Source organism: Monodelphis domestica, chromosome 3 (assembly GCF_027887165.1).
Source record: "Monodelphis domestica isolate mMonDom1 chromosome 3, mMonDom1.pri, whole genome shotgun sequence".
In the NCBI taxonomy this organism is placed as follows: Eukaryota; Metazoa; Chordata; class Mammalia; order Didelphimorphia; family Didelphidae; genus Monodelphis; species Monodelphis domestica.
This window is the reverse complement of record NC_077229.1, coordinates 399,276,471-399,297,731: the sequence shown is the minus strand read 5'-3', so window position 1 is coordinate 399,297,731 and position 21,261 is coordinate 399,276,471. Positions and strand designations below refer to the sequence as shown.

Here is a 21,261-nt window from a genome sequence, read left to right as displayed (position 1 = left end):
GGCAAAGTAGGGACATTAATGCATTGCTGATGGAGTTGTGAATTGATCCAACCATTCTGGAGGGCAATTTGGAACTATGCCCAAAGGGCAATAAAAGACTGTCTGCCCTTTGATCCAGCCATAGCACTGCTGGGTTTGTACCCTAAAGAGATAATAAGGAAAAAGACTTGTATAAGAATATTCATAGCTGCGCTCTTTGTGGTGGCCAAAAATTGGAAAATGAGGGGATGCCCTTCAATTGGAGAATGGCTGAACAAATTGTGGTATATGATGGTGATGGAATACTACTGTGCTCAAAGGAATAATAAAGTGGAGGAATTCCATGGGGACTGGAACAACCTGCAGGAAGTGATGCAGAGCCAAAGGAGAAGAACCAGGAAAACATTGTACACAGAGACTGATACACTGTGGTACAATCGAACACTAATGGACTTCTCCATTAGTGTCAGTGCAATGTCCCTGAACAATCTGCAGGGATCTATGAGAAAAAACGCTGTCCACATGCGGAGGACAAACTGTGGGAACAAAAACACCGAAGAAAGGCAACTGCTTGACTGCAGGGGCCGAGGGGATGTGACTGGGGATGTAGACTCTAGATGAACATCCTATCGTAAATACCAACAACATGGAAATGGGTTCGGATCAAGGACACATGTGATACCCAGTGGAATCACACATCGGCTATGGGAGGGGTGGCAGGAGGGGAGGGAGGAAAAGAAAATGATTTTTTTTATTCAATGAATAATGTTTGAAATTGACCAAATAAAAATAATGCTTAAAAAGGAAAACAATGCTATAGAAATTTCAGTAACAAATACTCTCTTCAAGTTCTTCCTCTATTGATGTTTTCTCTCCTACTTATAAACATACTGAAATCATTCAAGTACTTTATCAGTCAATAAATATTTGTTAAGTGACTACTATGGATCATGCTGTGCACTAAGTGCTTAACTTAACCTGCCACTGATTCAAGATATTGAAGACATAGTAGTAGTGATAATCAATTATTCTTTCTGGCCTTTTCAAAGTCTTCATTTAGCTTTCATTAGTATTTAGGAATTTATAATTTTCACCTTTAGTACTTAGGAATCATAATGACTGGTTCTATATTAGATTAAATTAAGCAGATGAATCTTCCTAATGAAGAGTTTCAATCATATCATCGCTAGCCTCAAAAAAATTAAGTATTTGTCAGTTAAGGTCTTCAATCAATTTCTAGCCTATTTTTTTTTAGTTTTGTCTCAAAACACTCTCTTACACATATTTAACACTCTGACCAAACTAGAACTCAAAATGCATTTTTCCACCTTTCTACCTCATGTTATTGTTCAGTCATACCCGACTCTTGATCCCATTTGAGGTTTTCTTGGCAAGGATTCTGAAGCAGTTTGCCATTTCCTTCTCTAGTTCATTTTACAGGTTAGAAAACTAGTATAAAACAGGGTTAAGTGACTCACCCACAGTCACACGGCTAGTAATATCTGATACTGGATTTGAATTAATGATGAGTTTTCCTGACTCCAGATTTGGTGCCCTATCCACTCCACTTTGCTGCCCCACCATAAGTCATGGGATTCCTTGAATCTAGAATACACTGTTACTAAATTTTTATTTATTCAAATTCTACAAAATCTTTTAAGAGCCAACTCATATATTTTAGCTTCCATAAGTCCTTCCCTGATGTCACTCAACCAGATATAATCTTTCCTTAGAGGATTTTAGTTATGCATTTTTGTATATTCGATTTGTATTTTATTTGTGTGCATGTCTTATCCCATTGCCATTAAAGGACAATCATCTCTAGGGGAAGGACTATGTCTGTATCCTCCAAGGTGCCTGGCATTGTGTCTTGCATATTGTAGATATGCAATTTTATATGAATTTAATTGGATATCTGATGTGTCTCTGTGTTTCCTTTCCTTGATATTATAGCATCTATGATGACATGGTCAATTTTTCCTAAGGATTGTATTTCTATATCTATAGCCAGTTTTCATTTATTGTTCACATTAAACAATTATCTTCATTTCCCATTCTTCTTTATGAGAGAGAAAATGTTCAACAAGGTAAATTGAGAACATGTCAGATGGTCTAATTCCAACAGGATTAGAATTATAGGAGATAATTATAAAAAAGACTTTGCTTCTAGTCCAGTTATGTGATACACAGTAGGAAAGCTTGCCCTTTATATTTCATATGGTTGGATAGTCTAAAGTAAACTCCAAGGTGAGATACCATTTCTCTTCCTTGTTCCTTTTATCATTCATTCAGCAAAAAATAATTGGACATCTGTTATGTACGATGAACTATACATAGGGCAAATATGGAGGTACAATATGGTCCCTCCCCTCAAGGATTTTTTTCTACATTTCTTCCACTCTCTACTATGTGGATTTCTAGTACCAGATTCCTTTTGATAATATGTACGATGCTGTTGCATCAGTTTCTTTTGAGTGAAGTAAATTTTTTAGGTAAAATATTATTCATGTTCTCTCAACAAGTATTACCAGTATCTGTTAAACTATATCTCCTTTCTCTTTTGGAAATTCCAAACTCATTTTGCTTAGTACCCATTGAAACATTATTGTGGAAGAACTATAGCATCAAATGTTTTTCATTCATTCTTTGTCTTTTCTACACTCAAGGCATTTTGTTCATTCTTTTGCTTATGGAATTTATCAAATTCTGCTTTGAATTATAGTTATTTAGAGACAGCTGGCCTCAGAATCAGGAAAACCTAGGTTCAAATACCAACTTTGATCTATACTGGGTATGTGATTATGGACAAATAGCTCTCCTAAGAGTATAAGTTGCAGCAAAAGTTTTCTTTCAAGTTCTGTCAGGAATCAGGAGCCCTAGGTTCTACTCTTGGCTCTCTTGTTCATTGTGTTACCATAGGCAAGTCACTTAACCTTTTAAAAAGGAAATCTTTTCCTTATCTATAGAATTAGGAAGTTGACTGAGAAGATAAAAGACCAATTCTAGTTTTTAAAATTCAGATTCTATAACTTTATAGCTATTGATTCTTAATAACTATATAAAGGGTCAGAGGTGGTTTTGTGAACTGAGAGCCAGTCCTAGAGACAGGAGGTCCTGGGTTCAAATCCAGCTTCAGATATTTCCTATTGTGTGACCCTGGGCAAGTCACTTAATTGCCTATCCCTTACCACTCATCTGCCTTAGAAACAATACTTAGTACTGGTTCCAAGACAGAAGGTAAAGGTTTAAAAAAAACAACAACAAACTATACCAATGAAAATTCTAGGCAAACCCTACCAAGCTTGAATCAGTTTAATCATGGGCCCAGAAATGGCAAAATTTTCAGGAGTATTCTAGCTATGTTTGGAAAGCTTTGTCATCAAATCAGCCATAGAGCAATTAATTTTGGGGGGGCCATTTGCAGCTTAAAAAGATAAACAATTCAAGTATAGAGGGGTTTCCATTCAGAAGGAGGGAGACAACCACAGTGAGAATGGCCTGGATACATTAAATGGTGAAGTGTTATTATCATTATGACAAAGCCATTCCTTGCCTCATTTATTTCTAGCAGATACAATTATTCAATGGTATCTTCTATGCATTTGTGCTAGAGTATATTTATTAGAGAAATAAAATCAGTCATGTGTTTCTAGTACTTTTCTGAGAAGCAATGCACCAAGACATTTCCTCAACCATTATAGTTCTGAAGAACATGAAACAGATGTAATGAGAGATCTAGAGAACAGTGAAGAATTTTCTTCTCCCCTACCCCCAACTTTCTAATACCAAGTTTGGCATAGTAGCAATAGGATCAGCAGAATCAAAAATCATATTTTCTCTCTGACATCATTTTGTTTAATCATGTAGAAACTCAAAAGCTTTGTAAGCTTCTTGTTTATACTGGACTGGTAACTAGCAGGGCGCCATCAGCATTTAGCAAACTACCACATCTTCATCCTCATCAAGGCAAAGTCTTCCATCATTAGGTCTTTTCATCCCACATCAGGTTGTTTTGGTGGTATGGAGACAAAGACATATCCTGAAAGCTGCTAGTTAGCTTGGATGCTGGATAATTCTCTTTTTTCCTACAACCCCTTACATTCTTCAATCTTAGGTACACATTGATTGCATAAACCAGATCTGCCAGGTACACCTGAGGCAATGATCTTTTGACTTTTCCTTCAGGGAAAGGTCTATTAGAGGAAGCACCCTTCTCCTTCACCACTCTGTGTTCTAGGCATGTGTGGACTTCCATCTCAAAGATTGTTTCTCCTTAAACTTGTTACTTTAATATTATGTACTCTATACATATCATGTCCTTCAGTAAATGCTTGTTGAATAGCATTTAAGTTTTTCTGGCTGAAGAGTCTAAAAACAATTGAGTTAGAGGTAAATAGACATTCTGGAAACAGTAGATGTCATATATAAAACCAATGGCTTAGAGATAAACAGACATTCTAGAAGATGTAGATATAGTGGGTAAATGAGTCCAGGGCTAGCTAAAATTTCTTCATGTTTCAGGCATGGTAGTCATAACCCATCATGACACAAAGAGTAAGGGGAGAATTTTCCTTCTGTGAATTTCCTAGAATGGAATCACTTGGAGTCCCCTCTTTTCTTTCATATCCCAAGATCCAGAGGCAGTTGACACTAATGATCTTGAATGAATGCACTAAAGCATGACTCCACCCCAAATCAAATTGCAAAAACCAAACCTAGAAATCCTGAAGGGTTTTGGAGCTTAGCTTGTGGTGAAGGGAACAAGAAACTCCCGTCTTCTGTATGGAATTCATTTAGCTGACTCTAGACATTCCCACAGAGCACCCTAGCATGACAATCAGCTCTTACCAGTAGTTTCTACTTCCCACACAGTTGTTGAGCCATTTGCAGTGATGGTCAAAGTCTGCGATACACTTATTACAGGCGCTGCAGTGCTTGGCTTTCACCCCTCTGGTAAAGGGACAATAAGAGATGGAGTGTTACTGATCAACTCTACCCCACTCTTGCACAACCTTGCAATAACTAGCAAAAAAAAAATGTCACCTCAAATCAACCACTAAAGAACATTTTCAAAGGATACCTCCCTTCCCCTCCCCACCCAATTTAAAACTCCTAGACCAAGAACTTCACAAAAAGTCATCTAACAACTATCCCCTAAGTATCAGTCAGTTATGCCCCCTTTTATTTAAAAAAATGTTTTTAGACTACGTCTCCCATTATTTCCTAGACTGAAAGGCAAATGGTCCCCAAAGGGCCTGATTCCAGCTACTAGCCAATATGGAAGCTTTGAACCTATTCCATTTATGACTTGGCCCTTTCCCTCCTCAGAGAGTCTGATGCCTGTCCTGACTCTTTGGGAACTCACCATATTGTTGTTGAACTTGGTAATAGGCATTAGTCCTATGGTAGCTCAGAATTCTTTTTTTGGTGTTGTTAAAACATTTTAGATGCATTTTATTTCATTAAATTTTTTAATAATTTATTTTCCCAATTACATGTGATAATAATTTTCAATATATATTTTCTGAACTTATAACATTCAAACTATCTCTGTCCTCCCTTCCCTTCTCCCCCACCCCCAGAGATGGTAAGTAATTTGATCTAGGCTTTTGTATAATCATCAAGCAAAACATACTTCCATAATGACCATTTTTGTAGGAGAAAAGTCATATAAAACCAAAACCCCCCAAAATAAAAATATAAATAAACTAAAGTGAAAAATATTTTCATCTACAACAATCTTTCTTTGGAGGTGGATAGAATTCTTCATCCTAGGACTTAGTTTCAGAATTGTACTGGATCACTGTTTTCTTGAGAATATTACTGAGAATAGAAACACAGAATTCTCGACCTTAAGTAATCCATCATCCTCAATCTCTCCAATGGCCAGGATTATAGGTGTTGTGTATGATTTTCTTTTCCTATATAAGGTGCTCAGTTTAGAGAAGCAGCAAGAACCAAAGGCCTAATCTTTTGCTGGAGAAGAGGAAGAATCACTTATATAGTACTTTACATAGCATTTTCCTCACAATAACTGGTATCATCATCACCATTTAAATGTCAGGTCATATTTATCTAACAATTCAAAGTCAAGTCACATGCAATCCTAGTTCTGACACTTAGTAACCATTAGACTAGTTAAAGGGCTGGGCTGGAAAATAGCCTTAACAAAATATTCTTTCCTGAATCTGGCCCCATGAGACAGTCAGTCACATTGACTTGCCCTGGCTTTCTCCTCGGCCAGGCTGCCTTTCTGGCATCTTTAGTAACTGTCAGAAGGAGGGGCATCCCATCTCTTTAGCTATAGCAAAGGAAATTATTGATGAAGATTTAAAAAATATAACAAGAATTCTGTATGAGGAAGGACCAAGAGAGAGACTGAGGTTTAAGTAACACATTAATATGAAAAGGGGACATCGTCATCATCATTTGTATTGATATAGCGCTTTAAATATATTTTATCAGTTGACCCTGGGAAATGGGTACCATTATTAGTCCCAATTTACTAGGTTGAGGAAATCAAGGCTGAAAGAGATTATATGTGTTGCCCACTGTCACATGGCTAATAAGTGTCTAATGTTGGATTTGAACTCCTAACTCCAAGTTAGCGCTCTATCCATTATGCCATCTATCAGACATAGAATCTATAGTAGAGGATGGCAAACTACAGTCTACAACTTATTTTTTTTTTGATTACTAAGAGCTGAGAATGATTTTTATATTTTAAATAAAAAGTTTTATGTTCATAAAAGTTATTAAAAATGTAAAAATTATTTTAGTTCAGAGGCTATATACAAAAATTGACTCACTAAAATAGGTGACACAATTTAATCCACAGACAGTAGTTTGTCAACACATAGATCATAGTTTTAGAACTAGAAAAGACAGTAGATGTTGTCTAGTCCAACTCCTCACCTTTCAGATGAGGAAAGTGAGGCCAAGAGAGGTTAGGTGACTTGCCCAAGGTTATTTGGTTAGGAAGTTAAAAAGCTAGGTTTGCATGTATTCATTCTGATCCTGACCTTCTATCCATTGTACTATGTCACCTCCATAGGGAAACATGTATCAAGTGGCTGTCCCAAGGATTTCATATAAGAACCTTATGTTAATATATATACAAAAGACTGATGAGCAGTATTGAGGCCAATGGTGGTGCCAAAAAAACATTGAAAAAAATCCTCTTCTAGCTATCACAGAAAGGGAAAGAAGATCCATTCCAGGTCTAAATGAAAGATTCCCAAATGTCTATCCAGATACTCCCAATTTCATATGGAGAATCCAAGATGATTAGAACACACAATAAGGTCTTCTGACATGGCTAGATTTTTTTTTTTTTTGCAGCTGGTATTGACCCATCTTTCTGCTCACCCCCATCTCTGATTAGATCTTGCTACTTGTCCAACATTGCTTTATCTTTCTGTTATACCGTCCCCTGGAATGTATTTTATGGTAAAATTCATGTTACATTCCCAAGACATCAAGTCTTCAAGATTGAAAACTTCCTCTCTCCACCTCCAATAGAGTGGGGCAAGAGTTGTCTTTTCAGGTAGTCCCTAAGGAAACAGGATGTACTTCTTGACTTTTGTTCTGGAAGAAAATGAAGGTGATGATGACTTACACTGTGACTTCACACAAGTGGCAGTACTGGTTCTGAATTACATGCTTATGTTTGCTCCTGTCCAAGATAGGCATGGGCTTGCCATAGGCTTTTTTGTGCCGTACATTTGGATCAGCTGGGTCAATTGTGACAGCAGTAATATGAACAATAAAATGAAATACAAATAATATGCCGATCACCTGAGACAGTACAAGTTAAGGAACAATAGGATAACAGAGTTAATTGTATGTATGAGTGCATGCTTCTAAAAACTATAGCGACGTTACAACTAAAGAATGTATAAAATCCTTGAATCCACCTACCAAAACACATATAACCACAAAACAATTTTATTGTTGAATACATGTACAAAATTCTCTTTACAGAGAAATAAGTTATCTTGGTGACCCCTTTAGGGTTTTGCTGTCAAAAATACAAGAGTGTTTGCCATTTCCTTCTTCAGCTCGTTTTATGGATGAGGAAACTAAGGCAAACAGGGTTGAGTGAGACAGTAGAGTGACAGAATACTCAAGTCTTCCTGACCCCAGGCCCAGTGCTCTATCCTCTGTATACTGCCTAGCTTCCCCTGCAAAAATAAAGACATATCTAATTCAGTGGGTACTTAACTTCTCATGGATGGTTCATTTCAACATAGCATATATGAGAATACTATCTAAATTCCTTTATTTGTTCAATGTTATGTTAATCATACTACTAAAGGTTTAATTTGAAGAACTAGAAAAGAATGACAAAATTTATCTGGAAAAAGTAAAGGTTATTATTCTAAGGAGATATAATGTAAAAACCTGGAAGGAGTTCCAGTGGTACTAAATCTCACACTGCACTATACTACAAAGTAATAATGATTAAAATGATTTGGTACTAGCTTAAAAAAAAAACCATTTTATTAGTGGTTTAGATTTGGTACTGTAGCTAGGGAATTTGCAAAGTTGATTGGCAGCCCTTAGGCCATGATTCTGTAGAGCTGGGTGGATCAGGATTCTAAGTGGTTAGGAAGTTAGCAACTGACTCTCTGAAACTGGCAATTGGACACAGAGGCTGTGAGTCTGAGAGTCTCCCTGAATAAATCAATTTTGAGGCTGCCTGCCTTGGATTATCCTTAAGAAAACGGTTGAGTTTGAGTTCCCCATTCAATCTGGTGGATAGAAGTGATTTGGGTGTGATCTCCCTTTCCAAAATCACTGAAAGGAACATACAACTAGATTCTTCAGTCTAACCCTACCAAGGACTCTGGAAGTTTGTGAGAATATGGGCTCTCCTTTTAGACTTTATTTTTTTAGTTTAGTTATAGTTTAGTTAGGTTAAGCTTAGATTATTGAGTTCACTATCTGGGTGGGAAATAGTCAGTTGGTCCATCATCCCCTACCATCCCCATCCCTCTTAACTAATGAAATATTCATATACATGTGTGTGTTCCCATTCTTAAAAAACCTTTCTTTCCCTTAAATTCCCATTATAATAGCTTTGGCTGAGCCACCTAGGTAAGAACTTAGGAAAATTAGGCTTTTGTATAGGAAAATCAGTTAGAAAACCAAATCTACGGTTAGATCCTGAGAATATTTCACTCTCAGCAGTTGATACATTCTAAAGGAGGGAGCCACGGAATTCTGGAACTCTGGTAGAACTCTGAAGGACATTTAAATTTTAACATTTTTTTTTAACATTTAACCCTGGCATATGTGTTGGGTGGCCATTTTGTATTTTTTTGAGTTGAATATTTTTTTGATTTTTTTTCTTGGTCTATTACTGTGTATTAACCAATAATAATCAAAGTGGAGTATAATATCTCGGATTCTGTTTTGTATAGTACTATAATGTTGAATGTAAACATATCAGGGGACATGTTAAATCATTTGTTTTATATGTTTGGGGATTGTGTTTTACACATCACTTACATAAGGGGTGTCAGTGGATGAAACCCTGTAAGTGTCTAACTGTTCAAACTGTTTCATCCTATATGCCCTTACTATGTATATGTTTGGTTATTGTATACAAATGTAGAGTTGTTGTGTTTAATATTGGATATGGATGTAGAATAGTAATACTATGGATTTACCAAAGACTCAGAATTGAAAGAGATGATTGTACTTATGGAACAACAGTTAGATGAAATGGAGACATGCATAAAGGACAGAAGGTTTATTACTAATGATTATGAAAATAATTTGAAGGAGAAAGATGGGAAAACTAAGAATTTAAGTAGATTGCAAAAAGAAGAGGTAGAATGCAAAGTTACCGCATTCCTTCTAAAAGAGTCCCTGTAGTATCCCCGGATGAAATATTTAAAGTGAAAACACATAAAATATTTACCCCAGAGAATTTAGAATCAATTAAAAAATAATCCTTCCTTTACAGAACAACCATATAAGGCTGTAAGAGAAATACAAAGGGCTATTGACATTTTTGACCCAGATTATGTGGATTTCAATTTATTAATGATGGAGCTATTAGCAAAGAGGGAAAGGAATAAGTTTATAGATGAGACAAGACAGGATCCTTTATTGACTCCATGGCCTCAGTATTACAGGGATGTGGATATGAACAACAAAGCAGAATATGAATTATTTAAAGATGCTAGATAATCAATAATGGATGTAATGAAAAGACACAAAAAGGTCAAATGCAGGGTCTAAGTCTGAAGGAATTAAGCTAAAAAACAAATGAATCACCTACAAAATTTCTAGACCACCTTATAGAGGCTATAGAAACATATTCGAACATGAATGTTTTAGAAGAAACTATTGTACACACAAAAAGAATTTTTGTAAGGAATGCTATCCCAAAAATTAAATTGTTTTTCAAGAATAATTACCCAGATTGGGAGGAAATTTAGAGAATTTAAGAAGGAAGGCAATATATTTATGTGGAGATAATGAGGACAAAATATGAGGAAAGGGATACTGTTATAGAAGATTTAAAAAGGAATCTAAAGGATGCAGAAAACAAAGTTAGGGACAATGAAATTAAAGAAGTGAAAGCTGTGGCTGCTCTAAGATCCATGCAACCTCGTAACCAATAGAGGCCTAGGGAAAGAAGATCTGGTCCCCAGCAGTGTTTCTTTTGCAATCATATTGAACATTTTGTCAACAAATGTAGATTTAGTGGTCAATTTTCAAGATAATTGAATATAAATGGAAGGTTCAATAGACAAAATAACTATAACAATAATTGGAACAATAATAGCAATAATAATAATTAGAATAATTACCAAAGAAGAAACAATGCAACACATAACAGAATGCTTGCTATCAAGGGGCTTTAGCACCAGATTTAAATACCATAAAGGATTAGGTTAAATCTGGGACAAGGCCCAAATACAGTCAAGTTGTTAAGGGTGATCAAAACAAAGGGGCATGTTCCTTATGAAGGTGTACCCAGAATTCTGTATTTGAATCAAGGGAAAATGGTTTGGAAAGAAATGAAAGTGATTGTAATGGTAATAAGGTTAATGAAGTTATAAATGATGTGATTGAATCAAAGGATAATGTAATTAGTGTTAATAATTATAAGGAAAAATATTATAATAGAAAATTAATGGAAAATTCTAATGATTATAAAATAATGGAAAATAGTGAAGAATGTAAATTGGATAATGATAATGTGATTGTAAATGAGAGCAATGACACCAAGGTAGAGAATATAAGACCAAGGATAATAGTGTTAAAGCTGATGATGGTGTTAAAGATATAAAATCCTGGGAATATCATGCAGTTCAAGTAGATGTAAACTTCGATGTACAGGAAATGACTGAGCTTTGTACTGATATTACTGTGCTTGCACCAGTGTTGGAAACATTTCCACCACCAAATAGTATAGAACCATATGTGTATCTCCCTATAGGAGATCAGATTTATGATCTTCTGATTGATACTGGAGCCAGTAAATCAGTTTTGCAAAGTCTTCTTAAGAATTGTAGAGCTGTTGGTACAATGGAAGTCATAGGAGTTACTGGTAAACCAGATAGAGTAGCAAAATTACAAACAAAAATGATTACTTTAGGTTCTTTATCTGTGGAGCATGAATTTCTTTGTATGCCATAATGGCCAATGAATCTTTTAGGGAGGAATTTATTATGTAAATTATGGGCAACAATCCAATGTACTGATAATGGTCATATCTCATTACATCTATCAGAAGAATCGCTGAAAGCTTTTCCATTGCTATTATTAGATTCAGTCAGTACAGTTGATGATTTGGATTCAATCTATCCAATACCTGAGGATATCCCTGAAGATCTTTGGTCAAAGTCTTCCAAAGATGTAGGCCTACTGAAATCAGCTACTCCTATAATGGTGAGGACTAAGGAAGGACCAGTTCTTTGTGTGTCTCAATATCCCTTAACTAAAGAAGCAATAGAGGGTATAATTCAATATCATTGAATCCCTAATCCAAGAAGGGTTCATAACACTTTGTTTCTCAGAATTAATTACCCTTATACTTCCAATCAAAAAGCCAAAGTTAGATCAAAATGGCAAAGTGGTATATAGATTCATACAGGATTTAAGAGTGGTAAATGATTATGTAACAAAGACACACCCTATTATATTAAGTCCATCTGCTCTAATTTCTTCCATTCCAAGTCAGGCAAGATATTTCACCATGGTAGATTTATGCTCAACTTTTTTCTCAATTCCAATTCATAAGGATTCTCAAAAGATCTTTGCTTTTACCTGGAGGGAAAAAAAGTGGACCTGGACTTGTCTTCCACAAGGCTTCATGGACTCACCGAGCCAATTTTCACAAATTTTAAATAGAAATCTAAAAACTATAACATTCAAAGAAAGCAAATTGGTGCATTTTGTGGGTGATATTCTCCTCATATCCCCAAATGCTAAAGTTTGTCTGAGAGATAGCATGATTCTTTTGTTAGATTATATAAGCATGGGCATAAAATCTCCAAGGAAAAATTAAAGTGGGTTTTGCCCTTGAATGCAATATCTTGAACTTGTGTTATCAGAGGGTTCCAGAAGTATCACACAGAAAAACATAGCAGACATCCAGAAACTGAGTGCTCCTAAGACCAAAAAACAACTCAGAGCTATTCCTGAGATGGTTTCTGTAGACAATGGATACCTGGATATAGTGAATTAACAAAAAGTCTAACAGACTTAACCAGGAATACAGAACCAGAACCTTTGAAACTAAAGCCTGAATATTTGCAAGCCTTAAGTAAGCTTAAATAAGCCATTTTATGTGCTCCAGCTTTGGGTATCCCAGACTATACAAACCTTTTCAACTATTTGTAAATGAAATTACAGATATTGATTCTGGTGTACTGATATAGACTTTAGGACAAAGTTACCATCCAATTGGATATTATAGTTGTCAACTTGATCCAATAACTGCTGGTACAGTTCCTTGTATAAGGGGTTATTGTTTTATTGTATTGTATTGTATTATTATTCCCTTATATAAGGGAAGAACTGCTGTAATTCCAGAAGTCAGCAGATGTAGTTTTGGGATGTCCATTGACTATGCATTGTTCACATCAAATAGAAGCAGTAACAAGAAAATTTTGTACTCAAGCTTATTCAGATCAAAGAATTTCTAAATATGAAATTATTCTCCTAGGGAGTGAGAATGTCCATTTGAGGAGATGTAGTGTATTTAAATCCAGCAACTCTTCTTCCTGATTTGTCAAAGAAGGGTGAACCATTACATAAGTGTGTAGAATGAGTAGATCTAGTAGATATGTCTAGGATGCATTTGAAAGACACTTCTATTGAAAATCCATACTTGGTGTTATTCACTAATTGTTCTTCATATTTGTGTAATGGAATTAGATTTACAGGTGCTTCAGTGGTCACATAATTTGAGACACTGTAGTTGGCTCATTACCTATTAACCTTAGTAGTGCTCAAGGGGCAAAGTTGGTCACATTAAAGCAAGCATGTCTTCTAGCTGATGGTAAAAGTGCAAATATTTATACAGACTTCCGTTATGCATTTTCTGTATGTCATGCTACAGAGAAGATCTGGAAACAACAAGGTTTTATTACTGCATCGGGAAAACCAATTGCTCATGCAGAAATAATAACTGAGTTGTTGGATGCTATCCAAAAACCTAAACAGCTAGTGGTGATTCATTGTAGAAGTCATACTAGTGGCAGAGATTTAGTCTCTAAAGGAAATCATCGAGCTGATATCACTGCAAAATTTGCTCCCAGGAATGCTCCAGTGTATGTAATGAATTTGTCAACTATTGAATCTGATGATCTAGAAAAAGCTTTTGTAGACTGTAAGGTTGATATTAGAAAATAAGTATTGTTTTATTAGTTTAGAGATAAGAAGTAAAATGGCTGGCTTGAGGAAAGAATTGGAGTTTGAAGCAGAGCTGAGAGAGCATGTTAATTTGAACTGCTGACAGTTATAACCATTTTTCATTGTCAATTACTCTCTCTGGCAGTTGGGAGTTGGTCTCTGGCAGTTGGCAGAAACATACCCTCAGAGACTCTCTCTCAGGGCTGGAGGAGATAACATCTTTGTCTCTTTCTCTGCATCTGAGGAAAAGATCTGAAGGAGTTCAGTGTTTTCCTTCCCCAACTTGGGAAACACTATTGAATATATATTGTGGTTTTTATAGATTGTTTAACTCTGAGAAGACCAAAGAAAAATCTGATCTTTGATTTGGACCCTGAGTCTGTTAAGACTCAGAGTCCTAACTTGATTCTTGTTGAGACTCAACCAGCTAGCTTTTGTTATTTTATAATTTAAAGGTGAAGTTAAGATTTATAAGGATATTAGTGGTAGTTTTTATTTATAGTATAAATTTGGGTTAGTCAGATCAGGGAAGATTAGTGTAGCCTGTGAAACACAGGAGAAGTGGTTCCTTGTGGGACCTGAGAGTTTATTTGGGTGGATTTGGAATCCCTTAGAATTAGAAATCCTTCTTTATCTTTATTTATTTCAATAAATATTTTATGTTTATGATAAGAGTCTCTTTAGCATTCTTGTGCCTGGCCCTGAAGGGATTTGAGCCTCACTTCATCACTGAGCATACTTTTGATTGCCTTTATCAAAAGTATCCAAACAGTTTGAACCTGATTGGCAAGTTAAATAGTTTTGAAAAGCTTTGAACCTATATTGGGACAGTTTTTCCATCTAAATATTTTATTTTATATCTCACAAATTTATTTTTACAAGTCTTAGAAATTCAGAAGTGGAAGAAGAAATTTGGAGCAAGTTAAGAATATGGAATATGGGTTGCAGACACTGGAAAACCACTGTTACCAAAAGACTTATGTACCTATTTGTCAAGCCATCCACACAAAAGGTCATTTTGGTACTCAGGTTGTGGTAGACTATGTAAAAAGGCAATGGGTAGCACTGGGAATAAGTACTGTAGCAAATAAGATCTGTACCAGTTGTTCTGTTTGTCAAAAGTTCAACCAAGGGGCATTCAGACTGAAAGGTTTATTAAGGTGGTAGACCTAAACATATTGTCCATTTGAGAATCTGCAAATTGATTATATCAGCATGCCAAAAGCTGGGAGATATAAGTTTTTTTCTATTAATTGTGGACAGGTTAACAAAATGACCTGAAGCATTTCCATCAAATACAAATACAGCCAATTTTGTGGTAAAAGTGCTGATTAAGGAAACTATTCCTAGATTTGGTGTACCACTTACCATAGACTTTGACAAAAGATCTCATTTCAAGCTATCCTGAAAAAAGGCTATAAGAATCTAGGAATAATACCTAAATATCATGTTCCTTATCACTCACAAAGTTCAGGTTAAGTGGAGCATGTGAATAGGGACTAGACATGTGAATAGACTAAGGAAAATCTGTGCTGAAACTCATCTAAAATGGCCAGATATTCTTCCAATAGCTTTACTTTGCCTTGCCTACATACAAGACCAAGAGCAGATTTGCATATATCATCTTATGAAATGCTCTTTGGACATGCTCCATTACAGGCAAAAATTTGTAAGACAGTGTATATATCTCTCTTAGGAGGAGATTGTCAACTTGCTTCATCTTTAAGTGCTTTATAACAATGGCTTAGAGAACAATATGCTATGGGAGTATTGATCCAATCTGGTCCATTGGGTTATTTTCTCCATAATTTCCAGCCAGGTAACATGGTATATGTAAAAAAAAATTGCTAAAATATCAGCAACATAAGAGAGTTGGTAGGCCCTTATGCCATGGTGTTAATTTCTCCATCTTCAGTGAAAGTATTGGGTAGAGATTCAGGGTATCATTATTACCATATCAAATTATGGAACTTTTTGGGAGCCATCCAGCAGTCTCTCTCTGAGGGTCCAAAGTCCACTCTGTCCAGGTGTGGCGATTTTGGTCGAATAATGGGGTGAGTAGCAGTATGTGTTGAGTCCCATATGCGTAGGGGTCACATAGTGTTCTGCCATGGCATGGAGGTTCATTTATTATGTAGGTTAGTGAGTAAGTAGTTCTTTGGCACACAATCAACTTTCTACATACATGATCTACATTTAATTGGATATGTCACACATTAACAAATCACTTAATCAACAATCTTGTGATGTTACTACAACAAAGGATTCTTTGATCATTTACCATGTTATTACAACAGAAACTTTGTGATAGAGATGAATGACATGGATAGGGTATTTTGGAGGTAAGTACACCCTGACCTTCTGGGAGGATAATTGTGCTTCTTATCAGCTTTCACAATCAATCACAATTACTTAGGAGATGAATAACAAAACATTTCATATCTAAATACAGGGTCAAAAGGTAACTCAAAGCAGACCAGATTTGGAGTTTTCCTCAATTTACAAGTTCTGATTTTCTTGTGTTACTTTAAAGCACCTGGCAATGTTGCCTGGTTTCTGTCCACCAACAAATTCATCAGATTATGTTAACTGTAAGGAAAGGTTTACTACAGTGCTCAAGCATTTGGCCAGTGTTGGGTGTGGGCCCTTGAAGCAAATCTCTGCATGAAAGAGAAAGGAGGGGTAATGAGTAATGATCTTTAGGCTTTAATTCTCTGAATGCAATCTTTTTAGGGAAATAATCTAGGGAATTAAAGTGGGATATATGTGTGTTAACCCTATAAGTATTTGCTCTCATATTATTTCTCCTGTATTGGGGAGAGAACAATAATCTTAACAAGTCCATTAGTAAGGAAAGTTGGAGAGAGAAGTCATAGAGGGGGATGATAGGGGGCCTCGTATTCAGGGGCATTCCCCCATCTCCCAAACTGTGACTTTGTCAGCCAGTGAGGATTTGTCAGCTTTCCGCAGAAACTAAAAATGAACATGAACAAATCATTGAAGAAGTTGAAGAAGAATAAATATGGAAAGCTGAGATTCATCAAGCAAATAGTCTGCAGTCAAAAAGATTGGTAAGGAGAGGACCATTTTAATGGATAGAATTTTGGATAGAAGAGGACAATGAAGATGAGAAGTCAGGAAATTAATGGGCATTGTAAAAGATGGGAAAACTTAAAAATATAAAGAGTTTAGAGGAAATTTGCAATGAAGAGGATCAAGTAATTGATGGACTAATGGATTAAAAATATTTGGTTAATATAATATAATGCAAAACAACATAACATATATTCACACAAGCATTTATAAATATATTTACTACCATGGTTTTGAAGAAGAATTCTTCAATCAAAATAAAATGAGAAGAGAAGGAAAATCTGAAGTTGTGGTAAGTATGTTGCTTACAATAGTAACACTAATGCAACAGTGACATAAAACTAACATAACAGGAGCACTGACATAACACTAACAAAACAACATAACATAGCATGAAAAACAACATAGCAAAACACAAATACAAAAACATAACCATGGTTTGGTTAAATTGAATCACTAGTTGAATGAGTGAAACAATGTTTAGCTAGGGTACTAACAATGTTATAATTAGCTATTAAGTAGTTACTAACAAAATTAGGTAGCTACTTATAACAGGACACAATATACAGAGGAAAACAAATTCAATGCCTTAGTGCTTGATAAATGCAAAGACTGTGACTATTGAAATAAAAACTATTCTATAAGAATGGATGGAAAAATAGCTGAACCTAGGTTCAGACCAAAATGTCCCCACCACATGAAGTTCCAAATGGAAAAATTACCTCAATATAAAAGATCATATCCAAAAGAAATTATAGGAGCTAATGAGAACTTAATTTTTATAACTATGGACAGGGAAGAGGTCAAACAGAAAAGGGATATTTTGATTAAATAAAATGAAAAAGGGTTTGCACAAATAAAATCAACACAGTTAAAACTAGAAAAAAAAAACAGTTAGCTGGGGGGAGGTCTAATATCTAAGATATGTATGGATATATAAGGTTGATATATTTGTGCACACATGCATGAGTGTGTGTGTGTGTGTGTGTGTTTGTTAAATCTTTACCTTCCACCTTAGAATAAATATTGTGTAGTTGCTCTGAGGTGGGGAAGACTGGTAAGGGCTAGGCAATTGGGGTAAAGTAACTTGTCCAAAGTTACATAGCCAAGAAATAGCCGAGGCCAGATATTTAGAATGTCAAATTCTTAATAATAAAATCTCTAAGAAGATATAATCAAAGGATATAAACTGGCAGTTCTTAAAGAAAGAAATCCCAAAGATCAATAGCCATGTGAAATAATGCTTCAAATTACTGATAGAGAAATACAAATCTAAGCATTTTTGAATTTCTACTTCACACCTATCAGAATGGCAAAATCAACAAAAAGAGGAAGCTGACAATTGTTGAAGAGGCTTCAAGAATACAGTCATATTGGTACACAGTTGGTAGAACTTTCACTTGGTCTAAACATTGTGGCAAGTGGTTTGGATCTATGCCTCCAAATCACTAAACTGTAACCTTTTGACTCAATTATAGTCATTCTTGCCTTGGTCTATATCTCAAAAAGAGTAAGAAAAAGATCCATATGTACTAAAGTATTTATAGTAGTTCCTTTTGTTTTAGTGAAGTGCTGGAAACAAAAGGGCTACCCATAAATTAAGGGTTGGTTAAACAAATTGTCCGTAAATATAATAAAATATTATTCCATTTTACGAAATGATGAAATGAGTGCTTTCAAAGAAATTTTGGAAGGCTTATATGATCTGATGCAGAGTGAAGTGATGAGAATCAGAAGAACAATGTATACAGAAACACCATAAGTATAAAGAAAAATAGCTTTAAAAGACTTAAGAATTCTGGTCAATGCCATAACCAAACATGAATATAGAGGACTCTTGACAGAAGGTGATAGACCTACCATGCAGAATGAGACATTTTTTTGGATATGGCAAATGTGAAGATTGTTTTGAATGACTTCTTTGCTTAAGGAATTGTGTTTTTTTCATATTGGAGGAGAAGGGTGGGAAGAGAGAGGGTAAATGACAATATTGACAAAAAAAATAATAGAGGAATTTTTCAAAGTGTGCAGAAAAGAGGAAAGGTAAGAAGGAAACAGATCAACAAGATAGCTTTGAAAGCAATATTTTAAATGTATTATATACTTTTTAAACATAAGTCATACACATTGGTTTTGTTGTTTCACTTAAAAATGTCTTCTGCTTGTTTGTTTTATATATGATAATATTCTTTACTTTTTGTGGGGGAAGGGTTGCTTTTTTCATTCAGGGGAAAATGAGCCCTTAAATTTTTAAAGAAACTATCACTTCTCTATGCTAATTCATTCTTTGTGTAAGAATTTTTGGAGCTATGTGATATGTAATTGAAAAGCTCCATTTTGTATGCCAGACATATTCGAAAGATGAATTTTTAAACTGAATATTACTGACCTTTAAATTCTGAAAACAAAAACAAAGCAAACAAGGTCATCTAACTTTTCAGAATATCTCAACTTCTTAGCTATTGAAAAATAGGTCATTTGTCAATGGAAGCATTGTAAGTAAGAATGAGGGAAGTGAGTCTAATTGGGTTCTAGAATGAATTTGGCCCACTTTACTTTGGAATAAACAAAAGGGGTTTAGCTTCTTTCAGTCCTGCCTTAGAATCTATGCCCTTTCTTAAACAGAAAGCAAAGGAAAAAGACATTGATTGTGCTCATAGTCTTCTTAAATCCTTTCAAGTCACATAAATTGTCTAGGAGGATCACTTTAGTACCCCCATTTAACTGCTGTCATATCTGAGATGAGAAAAATGGCAAGTGCCTTTAACGCATTGTAGCATCAAAGGAGAGAGAAAGGGAGGAAAAGAGTAAGAGTAGAAAGAAATAAGGAAAAGAAGGAGAAAGGAAGAAAAGAAGGAAGTAAAAAAATTAAAATAAACAAATGACAGAATGTCCAATTAAATGAAATTTCATATTTGAACTGCTTTTAGGGGTATATGCCCACTAGTAGGAAACAATAATCTAGGCAATACATTAGAAATTTGGAGTCATTTGAAGGTTGCTTTTAACTTTGCTTTGCTGCCTATGTATTTATTAATCTGAACCTGTAAAAGTTCTTTATCATTTTTTAAAACTTTCTGGCTTAGTATCAATAATGTGCATTGGTTCTAAGGCAGAAGAGTGGTAAGGGATAGGCAATGAGGGTTAAGTGACTTGCCCAGGGTCACACAGTTAGGAAGTGTCTGAAGCTAGATTTGTATCTTCTCTGAACCTGGTTCTCAATGCACTGAGCCACCTACTTACTCCTCCCTCCCCCTTTTCTTTGACATCAACATTTTCTACTTAAAATTTCCATTGGCCCCATTCATTAACTCCACTGGAGCCACTGTCCTCCTTCTAGGCATAACTATTTCCTTCTATGCCGGAAGGTCCATCTACAGGCTAAACAGACAAAACAGACAAAAAACCCCACATCTACAGCAAGTATGCCCTGAGGCGGTCTCCTTTTTTTACCTTCCCCACCTCCCCTTGTATGGGATGGTAGAAGCTCACCCTGCATTTATTTATGACAAAGAGTAAAGTCAGATGGAAAATCCTTTTTCATTCCAGAAACTTCTGTGGAGAATCAGGCCCAGACCCTTCTAAAAGGATGGGGCAGGGGAAGAATGGGGAGATGCTGATAAAGGCAATTCCCCAAGAGATTCCCCCATGATTGTCATGGGAATGGAGCACCAGCCATGGCTTGATTCACACATTGCAAAGTGGATCTATAAGGTAATTAGAATTTTCGATCCTCGGTTTGGGGGACCTGTGTCCTTACTTTATAGTCATGAGATACTGATGGATCTCCCCAGACACACTATGCAGCCAAAGCATGGGGGTTCTCTAGTGTGACTGGTGGCACATCTGGTTGGTCTGAAGAATTTGAGAGATGAGCACAGACTCTTTATGAATCCCTGGAGAACATTTTCCTGGATTCTTCTCTGATTAAAGGGAACAGATTGAGGCTGCAAATTCTTTGCCATCTTTCCTCTTTGTTCTTCTCTGGAGTAGTATAGTAGGAAGAAGTTTGTTCTATGTCAATTTTTCCCAGTTCCAGTGACAACTCTACCATGTCTGGTGGGAGGGACTTTTAGCCATTCATCTTGCCTTCCTGAGTCTCAGTTTCATTTGGAAAATGAGGAATTAAGACCTAGGTGGAGCTATATAAATATCTATGAAAACAAAACAAAAATGGAGCAGAACAACTACAAAGAGAATATTTGCTTTCTTATTAGGCCCACAGTGAAGGCCTCATTAATCTGGGCTTAATTCCTTGATGAGAGGCCATTTTCTTGATTGCTTGATATTCTTGCACAGTTACAAATCCTG

General features: G+C 35.7%; 1 protein-coding gene across 2 annotated transcripts in view; it reads right to left on the bottom strand.

Annotated features, from left to right (window-relative positions):
* The window catches only part of LOC100014747 (palmitoyltransferase ZDHHC11), a 252,599-nt gene that overhangs the window by 126,767 nt on the left and 104,571 nt on the right, over positions 1–21,261 (bottom strand). For both annotated transcript variants that reach the window (XM_016431409.2, XM_007486776.3), the window contains exons 5-6: positions 7,598–7,776; positions 4,828–4,929 (exon numbers count right to left, since the gene is read on the bottom strand). In XM_016431409.2, coding sequence (XP_016286895.1) covers positions 4,828–4,929; positions 7,598–7,776 — 281 coding nt within the window. The remainder of the gene's footprint in view (positions 1–4,827; positions 4,930–7,597; positions 7,777–21,261) is intronic.